Below are 20,599 nucleotides of genomic sequence, written 5' to 3' on the forward strand. Positions count from 1 at the left end.
CCACACAATGATCCGATGAACCCAATGGCGGGTCAACAGAGACTTGATAGGTCTCCGGATGTGAGGTCAGCAGAAGGTCCAACAAAGAGGGTTTATGACCATCCACATCTGGTATTCGCGTAATCGCAGGGACCATTTGTGACAGGTCGTAAGCTAAAGCAAAGTCGTGAAAGGATCTTCCCGCGTGATCGGTGGTTTCCGAACCGAGCCAATCGGCATGGTGAGCGTTAAAATCGCCAAGTATCACGATTTCAGCGGTAGGAACCCCTTCGAGCAGGGAATCTGTAGCCATTTGGATGTGCTCAATGAGTCGCTCAGTTTCGGTATTTCCGCTATGGGACCTATACAGGCATGCGTAGAATCGCGGATGGTCATCGCAGTCTACGCGCAGCCAGAGGCTAGATAGGTCCCTTCCTTCAAGCGACCCGAGGCGACGAGAACAGATATCCTCTCTGACGTACACGCAAACTCCCGCCCGCGGCACAAATGAATGTTCCAATTTGTACCCCGGGTAGGAGAGGTAGGAAGTATCAGCCGGGAAGGATATCTGAGTCTCAGTAAGGAAGAATAAGGCCGGCTTCGCAGTTTCGAGGTGAAAGTGAACCGCGTTAAGATTAGAGTTGAGCCCCCTAACATTGGTAAAGTCCACTGAGAGCGTGGAAGGGGATGCCTTCGGTAAATTCTTCCGTTTGCCCCGAGATCGAAACTTATAGTTTTTTGAGCAGTTTTTGCCCACCCCAGAATACGAAGGGCAGCCTGTGCATCCACCACCGAATACTGATTGTTCCGATGATGGACGCTCAGAGGGGGATTCTCCACAGCGGAAACGTGTGGTACCCCCCTGGGGTAATCTCTGTTTAAACTGCATCTTCATATTCTGGGGGAGGGGGGAATTGATGGGCTCCGGGAGTCTCACTCACCGCACGAAACGCGAGTACAATAAGATGAACCTATTGCATCACTTCACGCCGGTTTTCTGTGAGACAGTGGTACTGCCCCGGTCGTGCCTGCCCGATTGGCTGAAGCCCGAAAGCAACAGCATGGCACTCCCACTTTATAATTAGATTTCCAGAGCCCATTTATAACATCCCAGCAGTCATTTAAAGTTTCGTCCCTGTGGCAGTGTATCCGTAATGCTTTCCTCGCAGTATTTCGATACTTATTTCTTAAACGGGAAAAGCATCAGCTGTGAGGTGATCGGTATTTTCTATCAGGCGTTAATTTTAATCTTTAATTAGACCCCTTAAAACCAAATCCAAAAAGTATACGAAAGGTAACGAAATCAAAGTTAGAAGAAAGACCCTTCACTAGTCAGATTAAGAACTAAATCATCTACGTTTCATGAAACCCTGTGACAGACGCTATCTGCTTTTGTTCTTCTTTTTAAGGTAATTAATATTCTATTGTCAGACATGTCAAAGTCAAGGGTATAGATATAAGTATAAATTCATTTCATTTAATACATTCTAAAAGTTAGTGTTTACAATGAAACAAGATTTGTTTTATAGTTTTATTAATGTCATCTTTTGCACCGATAAATCCTCTTAATGACGCGCTTGAGACATGCGTAGTAATGTAGTACTTGTTCCTGAAAAACGTTTTACGTCAAATTAGTTTTGTTTATGATATAAATATTAATCTTTTACATAGAATATAAAGAGTCTTAACACTTTTCATGGCAGCTTAAAGGCAATTTGTCAGTAAGAGATGAAATGAGAGATAAAAAAACATTAGATAACTCTTTTATCTAATGTTTTTTCATTTGTACTAATTTAGATCTAAGAAGATTTTGTATTTTAGTTCTGCGAGTAATGGGTGGTGCTGTAACATATTTCATACAATTATTTATATAACATTTAATAAAAAATAAATAAATCAGAGGCGTTACAACCTTTTTAGGTCTGGGCCTCAGATTTCTGAAACTGTTTCATGATCGTTTTTCAATCTATTAACAAGGTGATCAGCCTTCTGTGACACACGCCGTCGACTTTTTGGGACTAAGACATGTCGGTTTCCTCACAATGTTTTTCTTCACCGTTCGAGCGAACTTTAAATGTGCATAGCCGGGGATTGAACCTACGACCTCAGGGATAAGAAACGTACGCATATGCATTTTAAAATGTGGTGTTCAGATCACAGTAGTGTACTCTAAAATACTACGGACATGTGTTCACAGAGTTACCAAAAGAAGACTCGAGAGGTACGTCAGGACCGTAGCAAAGCGGATATCCGTCTCTGCCTACTCCTTCGCAAAAAAGGCGTGCTGAATATAAATAAATAAATATGTATATTATATACTGGAAGTTTTGGATTCGATTCGCGGCAAAACAAAACAATATTGTATGATAATAAAAAGAGAATGTTCTAACCTAACATAACCCATTAATCGTTCAATTTTTTCACTTACTTGCATTAAATTAAAGCACATGGCCACCAACGCCATGCCCAGCATGAGATAGAGAGAGCAGACAATGAAGGACGTCTCTATCCGCGGAGTGTACACTCGCTCGCCTGGAACGAAGTCACCGAATCCAATGCTGTAATTTGAAAATACCATCAAGATCTCAGTCGTATTCTTCATTGCTGAAGGTCACGAGACTGACTGTTGCCCTGCTACTGTCTCTCCACTTTGATCGGTCTATAGCTCCCCTTATCACATCTGTTATAGGAAGACCCGTGAGAACTGGGACTAGGTCAAACCAGCGGGTTGGCGCTTTGCCCAGCGGCAATCAGGATACAAAGGAAGAAATATTTTGCGAAAAATATGACCTTGGTCTCGGTATGGAAATGTTAATGAGACCAAAACAACAAGTGACGCTAGTACCCTTGGTCATGTCATAATTTTCTGTAAAATGCCTTTATCGGTTAACTTTATTGGCGACCTTAGGAATGAGAGACCGCTGACTATCCGCTATAACATCAAAATTGGCATAACATTTTAAATTTAGAAAATATACTAAAATGGTTGTACCAACAACATATAGTTTAGTCGGAGATATGCACAACGGAACAAATGGTCGCCTTAGTGCGGAAACTGAATCCACAGTACCATAGTTCCAACATGAACTAATTCGTAATTACGCTATGTATGTTAAGCACTAAGATATAACATTAGTTAAATATACATTTTTAATATATCTACCGCACCACTATGAGAGACCGAGCTATCCACTGAAATATTTCCGAACCACTGCAACTCAACTTGGGGTCCTTCAAGGAATAAGCGTGGCTTTGACAGTGACAGCGGAGGCTCCTACACGTTTGCCCCTGTTCTATAAAAAAACTAAAATATGTACCTGCTAAGTGATATAAAACAGAAATACGCTCCGTCCAGTTTGTCCCATTTCTCCCACATCCCAAACAACATTGATCCGAAAATTAAATACCTGAAAAACAAAACTGTTTATACGAAAAACCCAAAAACTAAAAAAAAATCTTTATTTTTCCCTGAACTTACCCAACCATAAATGCCACACAGGCACTTATCGGTACAGTGATGGTCTGCACGTCGAAGGTGACATAGGTGAAATCGCTGGAAACACTCCCTGGACGTGGAAGGGGTTCAGACCAACCCCTGATTGGGTCTGGACGAGGGTTTCGTGATGGTTGAGGGAGAGATATGCTTCGGAAGTAATCTCTTCTTGGATCTGGTCTATGAACAAAAGTTGTTAGTATTTGTGAGAGTAGTGATGGCCTAATGGCTTAAACGCGCGACTAATAACATTAACTGAAGGATATACAAGCGCTCTTGTACTGTAAAGACATTGTGAGGAAACTTGCAGTTCATGGATAAAAAAATAATGTCGAGTGTTGGGCATAGAAGGCTGATCACTTGCTGGCTCATTAGAAAAATATTATCAAGGAATTTTATCTAAAATAAACAGTTTTAACTATAATAAAATCGTCTTTTTACATAATATTTACTATCGCCGGGGAAAGAGGTTGAGCTTGCAACACTAACTTTGCCGTCTAGGCCGCTTAAGTTTGGCACTATTTTTAATGCAACTTAAATAATTGTGTAATGTATTTAAATAACTGTGATACATTACATATATGTATACATAAGATTTTTATAATAACTACCACAAATGATTTTCGTGAAATAAATTTAATCATTTAACTCCCAGCATCACAAAGTAAATTAAAACTCACATTTTACCTTAAGATTTAATCAACATATTTGCATAGTATAAATTTATCTACGAACGAAACCCGTTTGATAAATTCCTGTAGTTTAATTAGCAGAAACAACGAAATATTGAAGCATCTGTAATCAACGTTCAAATTAAACTTTAATCAAACTGAAACTTAATCAAAATGTAATAATGATTTCTGGATCTCGGAAGTCTTATATAAACTCATGTAGCTTTCTGGGAAAAGATAATTTGTCTCGTAAAAATATAATTTGAAAAATTAATACTTAATTATCTTTTGAATTGGCTTTATATAATAATTTTACAAAGTTAATATGGAAAATTATAGAATCAGCAATCAGCAAATTCCGGTAATATAACAGAATAAACAGTACTAGCTGTACAGCTTGACATATTCGGTAGTGGGTTTATCAATTTAAAAAAAAGCAATGTTAATAGCCTTAAGAAGCTTCAAATTAGACTAATCTGCTGTTTTGCTAGTAATTTTATTTTTTGTTAAAATTATGTTTACCATAATTGACAAATATTTCAGAAAACCTTTTAACATATACTGTAGATATAGCATTATGTATGATGTGGCGAATATAAACAAATAGTACACGTAAGAAAATTTGGCAAATAATGTAAATTTAGAGAAAATCTCTTTTTATTATAATTTACATTTATTTACTTTGTGGCATTCGTAGTTATACATTTTAATATTGTTAATATTTTTGTTATATCATATCGCTATATGTATTGAAACTCACCTATGTTGAGGAACATAAGGGATCGGTTCAGGAGTGATCTCCGACCCTGAGTACTCTTGCCTCCATCCCGCTGGTCGTTCTATACTCTCTACATCACTTAGTTCTAACTGAAAAAAACAACGAAATCCTATAAACTAAACATAAACATCTCGATTTGGGTTATAGTGCATGTTGCTCAGGATCTTAGTTTCTTGGTATTGTTTTACTCTTTTAAGAGGAAAGGAAAACAAAAACAAGATACTTATAAAAAAAACCACTGGCACTACAGCCTTATTATTATCACAGACCTAATCTGGGCCTCAGATTTCAGTATCTGTTTCATGATCGTGAAACATAACGGTTATAGTGCGTTTGCGTGGGAATGGCAGGTAATAAAAACCTCGTGATTGGTTTAAATAACTTTTTGGTTTATACCTGTGATCTAAAGTGAACAACTCGTCGCCTTGTGAACCCAGGACAGCCTCTGCACATGCAGACCAGTGCGTATATGCATTTGAACCAGTTCGCGAGTAAGTCACCTATAAAATACAAAGAATTATTAGTAGAGAGTTTAATGAAGTATTTTACTGTATATTCAACCATAAGTGAGGTTTTAATTGACCTGAGTCACTGGTGACTTATTTGTAAAGGGTAATCGTGAAGATTTTTCTATGCAATAATGTGTACGAATTTAAATATAACTCGAGAATGGCTGGACCGATTTTCATGTAATTAGATTGATTGTATTTGTCAATTTCGTTGACAGAATAACTATAAAAATATTGAAAACCTTAAAAAATCCAATACTAAATGACCATGGGTTTCGTAACTATCAAACATTTCATTTTCATCCCGTCAATACGTCTAACTCTATCCTCAAATTAATGTATTTAAAAGTTTCGAATCGATAAGGTCCACAATTTTTGGATAATGGATGGACTTGAAGACTTGAAAGACTTATTTTGAAGTCAGCAATAAATAAAAAAAGGATTTTTGGATATTTGTTTTTATGTCTTGAAATATTTATTGAATTACTTTCATGAAATCATAAATTATGTTCAGTTTATATGTAACGTTCATTAATAACTAGAACCGACTAAAACCAAGTTTGATTGCATTTTTGACTAAAGTACTTTTTCGTCTCTTTCTGTTAAATTGAGTTTATGTTGTCATAAAAAAAAAGACAGTAGGTACTTTAACAGTGCAAATGGAGATTCATTTTAATTGTTGCTTTCTATAAATTTGGCGTAAACTGGTGTTTATAACAAAACAGAAATATGTTGATATTACTTACCAACATTACTCAGATATAGCAGGAACAGCGGCATGCCCAGTAGAGCATAGAATATAGTTACTATCTTTCCCCAACTTGTTCGTGGACTGAGGTGGCCATACCCTGCAAAAATTAAAAAAATTAACTCCATGACGACTCGGCCATAACTTACCTATATTTACACTAGGCGTTTACGCAGGAGATACCAAATCATCGATCGTGACCCAACACCGCTTACGACCTGGCTACCATATGCCAATAACGAATTATAACATATTTCAGCCGTGCAATGCGCAAAGGCAAAGAACGAGGCGAAGGCGAGAACTTAGTGATCATCGACCTCAAAACTGTAGACTGTATTAACAGACTGCTCGCAGCTGGACAGAAACTGGTGGATACAGATTGTCCAGATGTTTCCTTGCTGACCACGACATGAGCTACCGATAGAGTTAGAAAAAATCTGTTAAGTTCTTTTACTTAATAGACAAGTAGGTGAGCCTTCTGTGCCTGTCACATCTCGACTTCTAAGCAGGAGTTTAATGTGCATGCACTAATAAGAGCCATCAACAGCTTAAAGCCATTGAAAAGATTGAAGGTCGGGATTCGTATCTAGTCGAACATGCTACATGAAAAAATGTGGTACAATAATCCTTGTGTTACAAAGGAATTTAGATTGATTAATTAAACCAATTCTAAATAGATTTATGTTCGAGATAACGAGTTGAGCGTAAATTATTTTGTTGGCGTCGTGTCAAATATAATAAATACAAATGCTTGAATTAAACATTTGGTGTTTTTGCAGTTTTTATGGGTCAAATGAGCCGCATTTAAAATGCGCTTATCGCCATGGGCATACTTTTGATCATTCAACACCTTTTGTCTTCAGTCACCGTGACCACGCTCGCTGTAAAGCACGCGAAACGTCGGAATAAAAATTTAAAATGATGTAAATAATTATAAGTTTTAAATACATACATACACATAGCTTCAATCCGTTTAAAAAGTATTTTCTTAATGTGTAAAAGCTATGTTAAAAAAGACAATACTATAATACTAATTATTTTCTCTTCAATTAGATTGTTTCATAAACATGTAGAGGAAACCTATTTAGAGACAATTGAAGACATGTATCAGGCACAGAAGGTTGAGGCGCTGGTGAACTTTGTAACTTGAAACATTAAGAAAGCAGAATCGACACATAAAAAAAGGTCGGGTTTGGTGTCGCTTTCAGCTATTACAGAGTATTAGCGCAGAGGGCATTACCAAGCGTTGCGGCATCACAATTGAATGAATATGGTATAATGAATTAGGTTATATAAAGTTTTAATAATGTATTAGGTTGTATTAACTATTAATAATGCAATTAAAGTGTACCTATAGTGGTAATTACTGTCATAGAGTATAGGAAAGCTGATGAGAAACTCCACTGTCGCGAAGATATGCCGCCATCCCATCCGCGCCGCACCGCAAATACAATTTTCCTTTGATAATTTAATAGTTCTATGCTTATTCTAAAACACAAGTAAAACTCGTTTGACGACTTTTATTTTTTAATACATAATTAGTTATTTAACAGCTTTATATTAAGTACTATTTAACTGGCTATTGCTTCACTAACTTGATAGTTACTATGATCACCCTTTACTTGGTTTTGGACTGGCTTTAAAAAATAAATAACTATAAGCTGTACGGTATGATTTTCTATATTTGAATGTCTTCTATAGACCTTAGAAAGCAGTATTGGCCTAGTAGCTTCAGCAATGGATTCTCATTCCTGAGGTTGGTGGTTCGATTCCTGGCTGTGCACCAATCAACTTTCTTTGTGCGCATTTAACATTCGCTCGAACGGTGAAGGTAAACATCGTGAGGAAACTGACTTGCCATGATCCAAAAAGTCAACGGCGTGTGTAACAGGAGGCTGATCACCTTCCTTGTCTAATAGATTGACAAATGATCATGAAACAGATATAAAAATCTGAGGCCCAAACCTAAAAGTGGCAGTGGTTTATTTTTATGTCTTCGGCAATAAAAAATTTCATACTGAGCTCAATTTATTTTTAAAATCAGTACAAAAAGCTCACCTCTCCTTGAGAGCAGTTTCGTTGAACAAATTGAGCGTTAACGTAACATTTTGCCACAAGTATTGAGCAGTGTTGTCCCTTTCCCTAGTCATATTACTAACTCTCTCCATCTCGCTCGCACCCTCAATTGCTTGAAACATAAATGCACCTGAAAGTACTCAATAACTTGTAAAATGTTACCTGAAATTTATATGGAATGAATTGAAACCATGGAAAATATGAAGTTTTATAAAATATATATATACGTATTACGGAATTTACTATTACGTTTGTTATAATAATAAATATTATAAAGAGCAAGTACATCATATTCTTTACACAAAGAAGAAAGAGAAAAAGAGAAAGAGTTGAGTCACCAAAGAGTTTTATTATTGTCTGACAGACTAATGCTTACTGATGGCTACTCTTTTACTTAGACATTGACGTTTTCATTAAATTGATATTTAGTTCAATCCCATTTTCCAATAAAAATTATTATTGACATACATTATACAAAAATAGATATATTTCGAATTTTACTACTCTAACTTCTCCAACTTTCTTGCCGTCACAATTTTTTCCAGCTACCCTTTCGATATCGTCGGCCCATCGCTCTATTGGTCTGCCTTTGTTTTTCCTTGTGGGCCAGTCCAATTGGTCCATTCGGGCTACGAAACCTGCCCATCTCCATTGAACTTGAAGGGCATATTGCTCAGCACAATTATTTATGTTTCCCTTTCTGTTTCACGCTGGCACGAACGTATGCTGGCTTTCGATAGGTTTTAGATAAACAAATTGTGTGCTTCATATATAAGGAAAGGCAGCAAACATGAATCCACCAGAAATTCCCAATATTATAGATTAAATTTAATGAAATTTACTAGTTTAAAAATCAGTTCATCAGCTATTAAGAGGCGGGCTAACCGAGTTTACCTTTACCATATAAACTCTGCATGATGAAAATCGTTGTTTCTTGTAAAAAGAGATTTGGGCACTCCATATCCCTTCTGTCTTCCCCAGAGGTAAGGATATATAGGCACATACAATCTCTATATCAAGTGGAATTATCAAATGTCTGTCCAGTGCACAGTGAATCATACCTTTTCAAATGTATAACTAAAACCTATAACCAATTTCATATTAGATTTATTTTAATTTCCGTTCACCGCAGTCCCCACGTTAAACCTATTAATCTAACAAAAGCCGACCGAAGTTAAATATTCCATTACCCTAATGAAAGCCAATTCAGTAACAAATTTTAAAATACAGGTTCAGAACATTCAATATTTATTATACCCTTAATTCGTCTATTTGTACTATTTATTATATTTTTCTACCACCCTCATACTGTGTCTATATATAACTGCACCACCTAAACATATGTGCAGCAATTATACCAAATTCTGCAAAAGTTGAGGTCCACAGAAATCCAGGATTTAATGGCTGCTATTTTATAACATTACACACACACAAAATGCTTAGTTACATTAGTAGAAACTCTTGGATCGTGGGGCTCAAGCGCTCATTAAAGATTTAAGCTGGCGCCTGGTAGATAGTGCCGGTGTTACCAGAGCTGGTGCTTTCCTCGCTCAACGAATAAGTATCGCAATACAGCGAGGAAATGCTGCCAGCGTTGAAGGTACACTGCCGCAGGGACCAAAAGTTTTTAAATGTATTTATGTTGTAACGTCTATGTTGGTTAAGTTTATTGTTAATATTCTATATTTGTGTGTTGAATAAATAAATTTAGCTGTGGGCATACAAAGAAAACGCAAATGTATATGTCTTCTCTTTATAAGTGTAATATTGTAATGTAGATTAATAAAATTTGTATTATATATGGTAGTAAAATATGCCGGAGATATAGAGGCTGTTTCAGCGCAGAGGAATCAGTCACCCACGTAGTCCTGAAATGCGAGGCTGTGACTAAACAACGTGCAGAAATCCTCGGAACAGTGAGGTCGCTCCGTGAAGCCTGCGAAGTGCCCAGGCTTCTGTGCTTTTGGAAGGAGTTAGGCCGGCTTAGTTAGCCTGGACTTTACGCACAATGGAACTATTGAGCGTCTAAGTGCGGAAACTGAGTCCACACAGCATACATGCCGGAGATATTTAAACACGAAAAAATTATACACTCATGGTATACTCAATGTTAAAAAGAGTTATATATTATAATATGTTTATTTATAGTATAGTAGTATAAAGAGAAAAGATTTGTCTTACTGTAACATAAGTGCAAAAAGTACTGGACCGATATCAAAACTCTTTTAACATTTGATTACTACATTATTCATGCGTAACATAGGCTTTACTTCCTTAAAATACTACCGTTAAATATAAAAAAAGTCTACCATTACAAAGCCGGGACTTGAGATTACAATTACGTTTATATTATAAAAGCAAAAACAACAGAGTTTGTTATTTGTTTTAAAGCGTTGACGCCTTATTAGGTATCTAGAAAGGATTTCCATTGTTAATAGCTTTGAATCTATTAATAAAGTTCAACAAATGCCTTTAGGCGCTCAAAGTTTAAGCCAATGTTTATTTCAATAGAGGGTTTGTGCGTAATTATCTTATAGATAAATAATTTTAACAAGCCACGTAATTAGTAGACAGGCCTGACAAGCGTCGATTTTCGTATCGTCATACCGGTATCATAGCATGAACATATATTAATTGCGAGGCCAGAAATTCAGCCTATATCTTATATAATTCAGTCAAACATAAAACTAAAAAGATCTCGAGTTTAAAACCGTCGGAATTATCTATTATTTATTTATTGATTTCACAAAAAATACATACACTATCCTTACAGTACTAAACGATTACGGTATGTGTATGATAATATTATGTACGTCCGTATAACATAAATACATTGTTAAAGCTCAGTGATTGTCAGAATTTAAATACAAGAAGTAAGAATATACTTGCTTTTCCAGCTTTCAGACTTCATAAAACTGCTCACTCATTTATGGGGAAATATATACAGATATACTTATAACAAAATTCCAGATCATGTAACCAAACTTCCGCTCCATAAGTTCAAACCTAACATCAAGGAAACCCTAATAAAAATGGATATAATAGAGTTTAAAAATACATGATAACAATGTGTGGGCACTTATGCCGCTATAAGATAGTGAGATGGCGTAAATTGACATGCATAAGTGTTCAAATTGTACCTAGATGAATAAATGAATATCGAATAAAATATAATTTATATAGCCACAACATCGCTACTGTAAACTCTGCCAACATATAAAGATGTCGATAGTGTCGAAGAGAACATTCTGCAGGCAACGTCTTTGTTAACGGGGATTTGTACACTGAGGATTTTTGAACCAGTCGGTTGCGCAAATCCTTCTATTCTTTGGCATCGCAACCAACCTTGGCCTTTGCACATAAGTACAAAGAAACGGAGTTCTTGGAGAACACTTGGGTTGCTCACCACCCTTCGATGAAAGGTAGATAGTCAATAAATGTATAAAGATTTACAAAATTAAATAATAGTTTGCAATCTTGTAAAAAGTATTTGCTTTTTATTTTAATATAGCTTTCTGTTTTAGTGTTGGTTTTCGCGTCACATCTTATTAGTGTTTTATTCACAGTGCGTCAATTAATAGGATAGTTATACGTTTATAATTAAGAACATTAGAATACTTACTATAATATCACAACTTACTGTATTGCATACAATATTTTAAACTATTATGCCTCACCGATACGAAATATAATTTGTTTTATTATAGAATAGGGGGGGGGGGGGGGTCAAACGAAGGCTCGTTTGTACGTCCCGTAGTATGGGATGCCCAAAAAAGGCAGTCATTGCAGCCCATAGACCCATTTTTAGTGCGTTGCCGGCCTTTGAGGAAGGAAAACTGTTACTTTGAACAGTTGGAGGTCGTATCTTTTAGGTAAGGACCCCCCCCCCTGGGAGTAGATTCCACAGTTCGCTTGATAAGCAATAATTTGGCCAATTGTTTTATAATAATAAGAAATAATTTCAGTTGGTATTTAGAACTAAACGTAAATGTATGAACTTACCACCTATAGTATAGGCGATGACTAAAACAACAACGCCAACATTGCTGAAGAGGAAGGCGAGGAAGCCGCGCACGTAGCCACGCACGCGCGAGGCCAACCTGCGCCTGCGACGCGCCATCACCCACCGCACATGATGACTACCTCAGGCGACATCTGCTGAAATAAAAAACGTTTACTACATGTTTTTAATAATATTATTATTTATTTTAACAACTCATCTCATTCACTGAAGTCCAACGATAAAATATTTTTAAACAATACGAGACAAGATTTTCAGCCCTGTTCGCTTTAATGTTATTATAAGAGACTATTAGGTACTAGGGAAATTCGTGTAAGACCGAAACCTGTTAAATAAAGTTGCCCTCGGCAACTGGCAGGCCTATCGCTTTCGAACGACCTCTTTCTTTCCAGTTCTTCAGACGTGACGAACAGTTAGTAAATGTATATTTAGAATCAATTTAACATCTTTTCTGTTGACGTTCATAAGTGTTATTGGTTACTTACCTATATGAATAGAGTTATTTTGTATTATTATTTAGAGTTATTACCGTATCCCTTTATTTTTAGTGGTCGAAACATTGAACTAACATTTAATTGTTAAACAAAAACTCACTAATGAAATCTAAAGTTAAAGTGTGTTGTATTGTCATGTATTTTAATTGATAGCTTGTAGCATATACTCTAAATATGCAGTATATACGATGTGGTAAAGTTTAACAAAAATAAGTTTATAAAGTACTTATTAAAAGATTTCATTATAGTTGAAACTCCGCTTATGAATTTTATTTCACCGAATTCTTCTAACGAATTTACACAGAATTCTGACATAGAAAGCTTATAGCTCCACAGATGCTTTCAATTCAACATAAACCAATTTCCTTCAATTTATCAAGCCATAAACAATAGTATAAGTTTCCATTTGTATACAGTGCTTCGTTCGATATTGTGCAGGCAGTTTAAATTTAAACAAACGTCTAGCGTACGTGCATTCTCAGTTTGAAATCGTAATTAGAAATAATAAAAACGTATGACCCATATTAAGATCGTACTCCTTGTTGGTACTTGAATAAAAAAATAAAAAATTTACTATACTACTATAAGGGAAGAGTGTCAAAGTATTTAATATAAGTACACGACCTCCGTCGAAGTGGCGTCCACCTCCAAATGTTTACATTTGTCCCTCACGCTACGCTACGGACTTGAAATAATGAATTAAAAATAGTCTATGAGTGAGCAGTGTTGGCCTAGTAGCTTTATCGTGCGACTCTCGTCACTGAGGTCGTAGGTTCGATCCCCGGCTATGCACCTATGGAATTTCTTTCTATGTGCGCATTTCACATTGGCTCGAACGGTAAAGGTAAACATCGTTAGGAAACCGGCTTGCCTTAGACCCAAAAAAGTCGACGGGGTACGTCAGGCACAGAAGGCTGATCGCCCTATTAGATTAACAAATGATCATCATGTAAGAGATACATAAATCTGAGGCCCAGACCTAAAAAGCTTGTAGCGCCACTAATTTATTTTTTATATTTATTGTTCAGCACTATAAGAACATTGTTTTTGTTGTTATATTTAATATAATATTAGCACAAGACCTCCTACGGAATGAAGGCCTCCTCCAAATTCTTACACTAGTCTCTCATCCTCGCCACCATTTTTCAATCCTTCCATATCGCTTTTATTTCATCCTCCTAGGTTTTTGGTGTGTGTCCTCTCTATTTTCGTCCCACTTGACCATTCCAAGTAAGGGTAATATTTGGCCCATCTGTCATCACAAACACGGGCAATGTGACCGGTCCATTAACACATGTGTTACAACTTCTGTTATGGCTTAGTGTAACACTTTTTTTACTTTATCTTTAGTTTTGAAGAAGAATAAAATATCTTTTTGGCGTACTGCAATCTCCTTTATCAGCGCCTTTTTAAGAATCGTTTGTCATCCATTTGATAGACATGGAAGTGTGCATGTGTCCATGATAGTTCTTTTTATACTCAGATTAAGGTCGGACGGAATTAGTGTATGTCAATTATTTTCTGCCTTCATTCATTGTACTATGTTGTTGTACCCACGGAAGAAAGGAGAAAATAAAGATCATAAGAAAATAAGATGTTGGCCTAGTGGCTTCAGCGTGCGTCTCTCATCCCTGAGGTCGTAGGTTCGATCCCGGCTGTGCACCAATGGATTTTATTTCTATGTGCGCACTTAACATTAGCTCGAACGGTGAAGGAAAATCGTGAGGAAACCGGCTTGCCTTAGCCCAAAACGTCGACGGCGTGCGTCAGGCACAGAAGGCTGATCACCTACTTGCCTATTCGATTAACAAATGATCATGAAACAGATACAGAAATCTGAGGCCCAGACCGATAAAGGCGCCATTGATTTATTTTATTTTTTAAATGAGATATATGGCTTTTACCTTTATGAATAAACCTTTTTAAATATATTTAAAAAGTCTTCGTTAGAGGTACTAAATGTATCCATTAAAATTGATACAGAAATTTGAGTCAGTAATTATGAAAATTTGGCAATTCAGGGCAATTATATCATCATACGCTCTGAAAATGTACGAAAAGCTGAGTTATAATTACTGTTACAAATTCTAATTATAACTTATTGTTGGTAGATTAAAAGGACGGCAACGCACTTGCGAGCCCTCTGGCTATGTGTCTAAGGGCTTCACTTAATATCAGATGACTGACCTGCCCTTTTGCCCCATATAACATTGAGTACAAAACTTGGTATACTGTGGAGGATGGATGCTGTAGTGTTCCCCGAAATGCCCCAGTGGCAATTTTTTCCATTGGTGGCATTGAGCTTACAGCTCAGCCAGGATGTGTGTTTTCCCGCGTGACAAGGACACCAGTGGCTTTTTCTTTGTTATGGAATCTCGCTGTTAGCCTTAAGGGCCTTTACAGCTCAGCTCGGGCTGTTTTGGCGAGCGTAGCTCCGCCTGAATGGCGTTTTATCCCGAGGCTAGCGCAAAGGCGTCTCCTGTGAGACTCGAACCTCGACTTGGGCCGTCGCGGGGTGGTCATTCACCTGAAGGGCAGAACAGAAGCTCACTGGAGTGAGCGAAGTGCGAAGTAAAGGTCCGCGCCTTCCCCGGTGTAGGCGGTTTTTTACCCTAATTTGTTTGTGGCTATTTTTATTATTATTGGCCGCGCGGGCGGCTTTTAATTTATTGATAGCTACGGTAATTGGATCGTCCGGATCCATTAGTGTATGTCGAGGCCTCCTACGAGCCTTTTTTGTCGGGAAGGAGTAGTAATTGATGCTTTTACCCACCAATGGGTTGAGATGATGTTTAGCCTTGTCGAAGTAGTGTGGACGCCAACTTCATCCATTGGGCTATTGTAGGGAGCTTGACGTTTCTCATGTAGAAGGGCGCATTTATGAGAATCGCGACTGAAGCACCTGTAGCTAGTGGATATAGGAGGGTCACAATGCACAAAGACTACGGTAGCGTAAGTCATGCACGGTCGGATGCAGGCCTTGTACAATGTGTAGGAGGAAATGGAGGCGAGAGAGGACAAAAGAGGCCTTTTTGCGAACGGCGGCTATATGCTTACGGAAAGAGATGCCGCTATTGAGTGGCTCCTAGATAACACCAGTGTCTAAGGTCCAGAAGTTATATATCATTCGACGGAATAACTTCGCTAGCGCGTTTTAAGGTGTGACGTCATCGCGTGATTAGTAATCTACAACACCATTAAAACAATCAAAGGCGGAATATAAATTCTGACATCTTTATCGCATTAGAGACTAAATTTTTCATAGACAATATGAAATTCATAATATTTCACTCTATATTTATAACGTCCGGCGCCGTATAAAGTACGGAACACATTATTCACATTTTATTCTTTTTTGTAATAATTTAGAGCATTTATACGGAACAAACGTTTTCATACTAAGTCGGTTACATGTTAAAATATATCCATGTGTATGTGTAATAGACGTTAAACGATTTAAACAAAATTTTGAACCAATTTTAGTAGTATATAACGAGCCTAACACATGTATATTTTGGGCCGCAAATCATTTTTATTGTAAAACATCTCCGGTAGGGAATTTATAACGCGACCTGGCAACACAGACAATATGTCACAATTTTATTGATATTTTACGACAACTACAATGGATAATGGAAGACATTGTTTTTAAAATAAAACATAAAGTTTCACACATCAAAATAGTGTGATATTTTGTGATGGACGAAAACTAAAATAAATCAGCGGCTATAGAACCTTTTTAGGTCTGGGTCTCAGATATCTGTATCTGTTCCATGATCGTTTGTCTGATCTACAAGAATCTGATCTACTTATAGGTTATCAGCCTATGCCTGACACACGCCGTCGACTTCTAGGGTCTAAGGCAAGCCGGTTTCCTCATGCTGTTTTCCTTCACCGTTCGACTGAATGTTAAATGCGCATATAGAAAGGAAGTCCATTGGTGCACAGCCGGGGATCCAACCTACGATCTCAAGGATGAGAGTCGCACGCTAAAGCCGCTAGGCCAACTGTAAGTGTGATAGACACATTTCTATAAAAGTGTGATATACAGCAAAGATAAGAAACTATTACCGTTCTGGCTTCACACTATTATGTCATATAACTTCCGTCGGAATATACGTTTTTTTGGCAAATTTATTACATCAAAAATAGAACTAGCGGATCTTGAGAAAAGCGGTGAACTTTAAAGTTCAATTAATATTTTTCCTTTTTTTTATTTTCTATTCCTAATACCATGAATATCACTGTTGGCCTAGTGGCTTCAGCGTGCAATTCTCATCGTTGAGATCGTAAGTATGATGCCCGGCTGTACACCAATGGACTTTCTATATGCGCATTTAACATTCGCTCGAGCAGTGCAGGAAAACATCGAGAGGAAATCGGCTTGCCTTAGATCTAAAAGTCGACGGCGTGTGTTCACAGAAGGCTGATCACCTATTTGCGTATTAGTTTGACAAATGATCATGAAACAGATACGGAAATCTGAGGCCCAGATCTAAAAAGGTGGAAGCGCCGCTGATTTTTTAAAATATTCGATTACATTAAATGTGCTCTACGAATTTACACGTGTTTAAATGTAGCGTGCTGTGTATTAATTACTTTTAATAATAATAACTATGGAATCACTATTATCCACCACTACATAGTTGTTTAATCCTGGTAGATTTACCAGCAGGCTGAGTAAGCTGGAACCTGGGGCGGCAAATTTGGGAACCGAATCTTTTTTGCTACCTCATAGAAATGAAAAAGATTTTTGCATGACGGTATTCTAATGTTTTACAGATAGAAGTCTGCAACATTTTTTTATATAGCAGTAATTGCAGCTCATAGACACCCATTTTTGTGGGTGGGTTGCCGGCCTTTTAAGGAGAAGTACATTATAAGTGAATAGTTGGAGGTCGTATCTTGGCCAGTTCGCAAAAGAAAATATCGATGACTTTCCCCTCTAACTTGCAATTGTAAATTCGGTGTAACAAGCTACAATATTCTACAGTAAACAGCTTGTTCGCCACCCATCCACCATTAATAGACCTCTGCACACAGGACACTTTGTACGAGTGAAAAGGGTGAAAATGTAATGTCTTCCCTATATCAACCCATACATATCATTCCTACTACTGGTTGAAGGCTACGAACTAGGTTTGTATATAATTTTGTGCTCAAAAATCAGATCCAAAATTATTTTATTGAATTTCAACGAAATTGTTGTATTGTAAAAATAAACTAAGACATGACAATTGTTGAGGCAAAGGTGGCAAAAACTTCACAGCCTATACCTTGATATATAAATATGCTAATCCGCCTGGATAAATATCACTGAGGTAGATTTGGAACTTGCTGTCTGGCAACCTTTCTGTCTATGTGCGCATTTAAGTCTCACTTGTTTGCTAAACATCGTTAGGAAACCGGTACTTAGACCCAAAAATCGACGGCGTGTGTCAGACACAGAAGGTGTCATCTACACCACGAAACAGACACAGAAATAGGACGCAAAGACTACAGCTTGAAGACTACTACTACTATATGATATATTTTAAATATATGATAAAAATAACGACATTGCTCCGACATATATATTACTTTTTTTAAACTCTTAAAGGCCCACAAAAACCATATCTATAAAGTATTTGTTAATTAAAATTTAGAAAACACTGGTGCTTTAATAACTTAGAAAAAATTTAAGCTCTACTTAAAATTGTTAACATTTATTTAAGATTTAGAAATATAGCAATTGCAATAATATAATCTTAAATTCAGTTTATTGGTTACCATTTAACGGGCCTCAGTAATTTTAAATTTCAATTTGCGCAGACGAAGAAATAAATATATATCTAAATCTTAAACTATATTGTTTATTATCACCGTATAATTATAATAATTAATCTTATCATATTTTAATTAGTATCATTATATATATTTTGCTTAGTTCTAGTTCTTGCTATAAAAGTAACCACATTCCTAATAATTTAGATGGTATGGGTGACCTTGTCACTTGTATGTAGAACTGAACTAAAGCTCAAATATTACAATTCCATATAAAACAATCTTCTAAAAATTTCTGGACTTATGATTTAAATAAATCAATACTCACGTAAACACAAATAAATGCCAAACACAAACACTCATACACATAACTATATCACGCACAATATTGTACATAAAATAGTGTAATCGAATCGGAAAACAGGTGATTCTTTAGACCTACATTCGAGGACTAACTAGCCGACGGTTAAAAGTAACAAAGATGAACGAACGCAGATGTTTCATAATGCCACTCGTTTGAGCTTGTGTAATTTCATCCGCGTACATAGCTTTTATTGTATTTTAACAAACATAGGTTACTTCATGTGCTCACATCTAGCACTAACCTTCTGTAGAAGACACATATGATTCGCCTTAGTTTACGAATTACATAGATTAACGGACCGTTTTTAATTGAGTTGAGTAAACCGACAACTGTTCTATTATTTGTCAGTGCCCATAGTATTTTTCCCAATCAATTTCTGAGGTATTTTAGTGTCATGTGTAAATTGCTATCGAATTAGGGTCACCTGTTAGGACAGGAATGTGTTTTTTACAACTTTATAGTAGTTAGTGCTAGAGAGATATATTTGAGGTCAATGATAACCTAGATACGCAGATATATGTCTAATTATCTCCTGTTGTAAGTCACAGGATTTTAAAAACGTATCTTCTGGTGCCATAGTTAAAAGTTGACTGTTAACAAATTAAATTGCCGAGTATCCTACGGTAGTCTAAAAATTTCCTCAGTGAATGTAATGCCGGTCCACTTCCGTTCGACCCGCAACCACGACTTCTCCTTTCCAACAGACTGTCTTGCTTTGACTTGTCTTGCTCACCATTATAAGCTGTAAGAAGTCGTATCGGTGATGACGCGAGACGTATCCGAGATATCCATTCATAATAAGATTTAATTCATATGAGCGAAATAACCCAGTAAGACAGGAAGCTTGTATTCTTAAGACATAAGAATGTTATGTACTAATTTAATAATTATGTACTAGATGATTTACGCTTAATTTATTGTTTTCTCTCGACCTTAGTTACGATTAAGCCAACCTTCTATAGTTTTGAAGAACAGTACACACATCGCCTGAGCTTTGGAGCTCGGTTTGATACCTCTGTATCATAATTCTAGTCTTTGGCGTTCCAGTCTAATATTAGTTGCGCGTGCGACGGCCTGCGTTCCCGTATCAGTTATAGTTTTTATTGTACCACCGTCCGGCTTATTTTAGGAATAGTCCTAACTAGCTCCAATTGTTAACAATGTGCTTGTCCTTGTTGAAAGTTCACATTTATTTCTTAACTTCAACTAACAAATATAATGAAAATATAATCATTTAAAAGTGAAGAGTATTTAATATATTCGGGCTTAATTCAATTTTATACGAGTTAATAACGTTTACTTTTAATATGGCGCAGGATACTACTAATACTACCGGGTACCAAGTTACTTTGATTCATTTTCGCCAGACTGTTTTAGCTGAAATTCCAACTCAGAGACTCACCTTCAACAAGCGCTTTCTTGGTGAGTACATATATATTGTATTCACAAAAAATACATACACTATCCATAGCCGATTCTATAATGTCCAATAGAAACAAATTATAATAAAATATACAAGATACACAATATCGCTACTGTGAACTCACAGTGTGAACATGTAATGATCACGATAGTGTCGATAGCATTCAGTAGGCATCATCTTTGTTAATGGGGATGTATGATAAGAATGTGGGGTTTTGAAACAATTTTGGCTTTCGCCGTCGCAAGTATCCCCAAGGTACAAAGAACCAGAGTTCTTGGAG

The 20,599-nt window shown here is 36.7% G+C and overlaps 1 protein-coding gene across 2 annotated transcripts; it reads right to left on the reverse strand.

The window, feature by feature from the left end:
• Positions 1-1,499: 1,499 nt before the first annotated feature.
• On the reverse strand, positions 1,500-18,975 carry LOC123709906 (potassium channel subfamily K member 15). Of its 2 annotated transcripts, none has more exons than XM_045661507.1 (11): positions 18,861-18,975; positions 12,257-12,409; positions 8,237-8,384; positions 7,530-7,666; positions 6,177-6,278; positions 5,318-5,421; positions 4,904-5,010; positions 3,458-3,652; positions 3,297-3,386; positions 2,408-2,537; positions 1,500-1,588 (listed from the first exon to the last, which is right to left on the reverse strand). In XM_045661507.1, the coding sequence occupies exons 2-11, from the start codon at positions 12,372-12,374 to the stop codon at positions 1,520-1,522; spliced, it is 1,200 nt and encodes a 399-aa protein (XP_045517463.1). In that variant the 5' UTR covers positions 12,375-12,409; positions 18,861-18,975; the 3' UTR covers positions 1,500-1,519. The 2 variants fall into 2 exon arrangements, with proteins under 2 accessions (XP_045517463.1, XP_045517464.1); XM_045661508.1 differs by having other exon boundaries at positions 12,257-12,412.
• Between the last annotated feature and the right edge of the window lie 1,624 nt (positions 18,976-20,599).

This window comes from Pieris brassicae, chromosome 5, assembly GCF_905147105.1.
Source record: "Pieris brassicae chromosome 5, ilPieBrab1.1, whole genome shotgun sequence".
NCBI lineage: Eukaryota > Metazoa > Arthropoda > Insecta > Lepidoptera > Pieridae > Pieris > Pieris brassicae.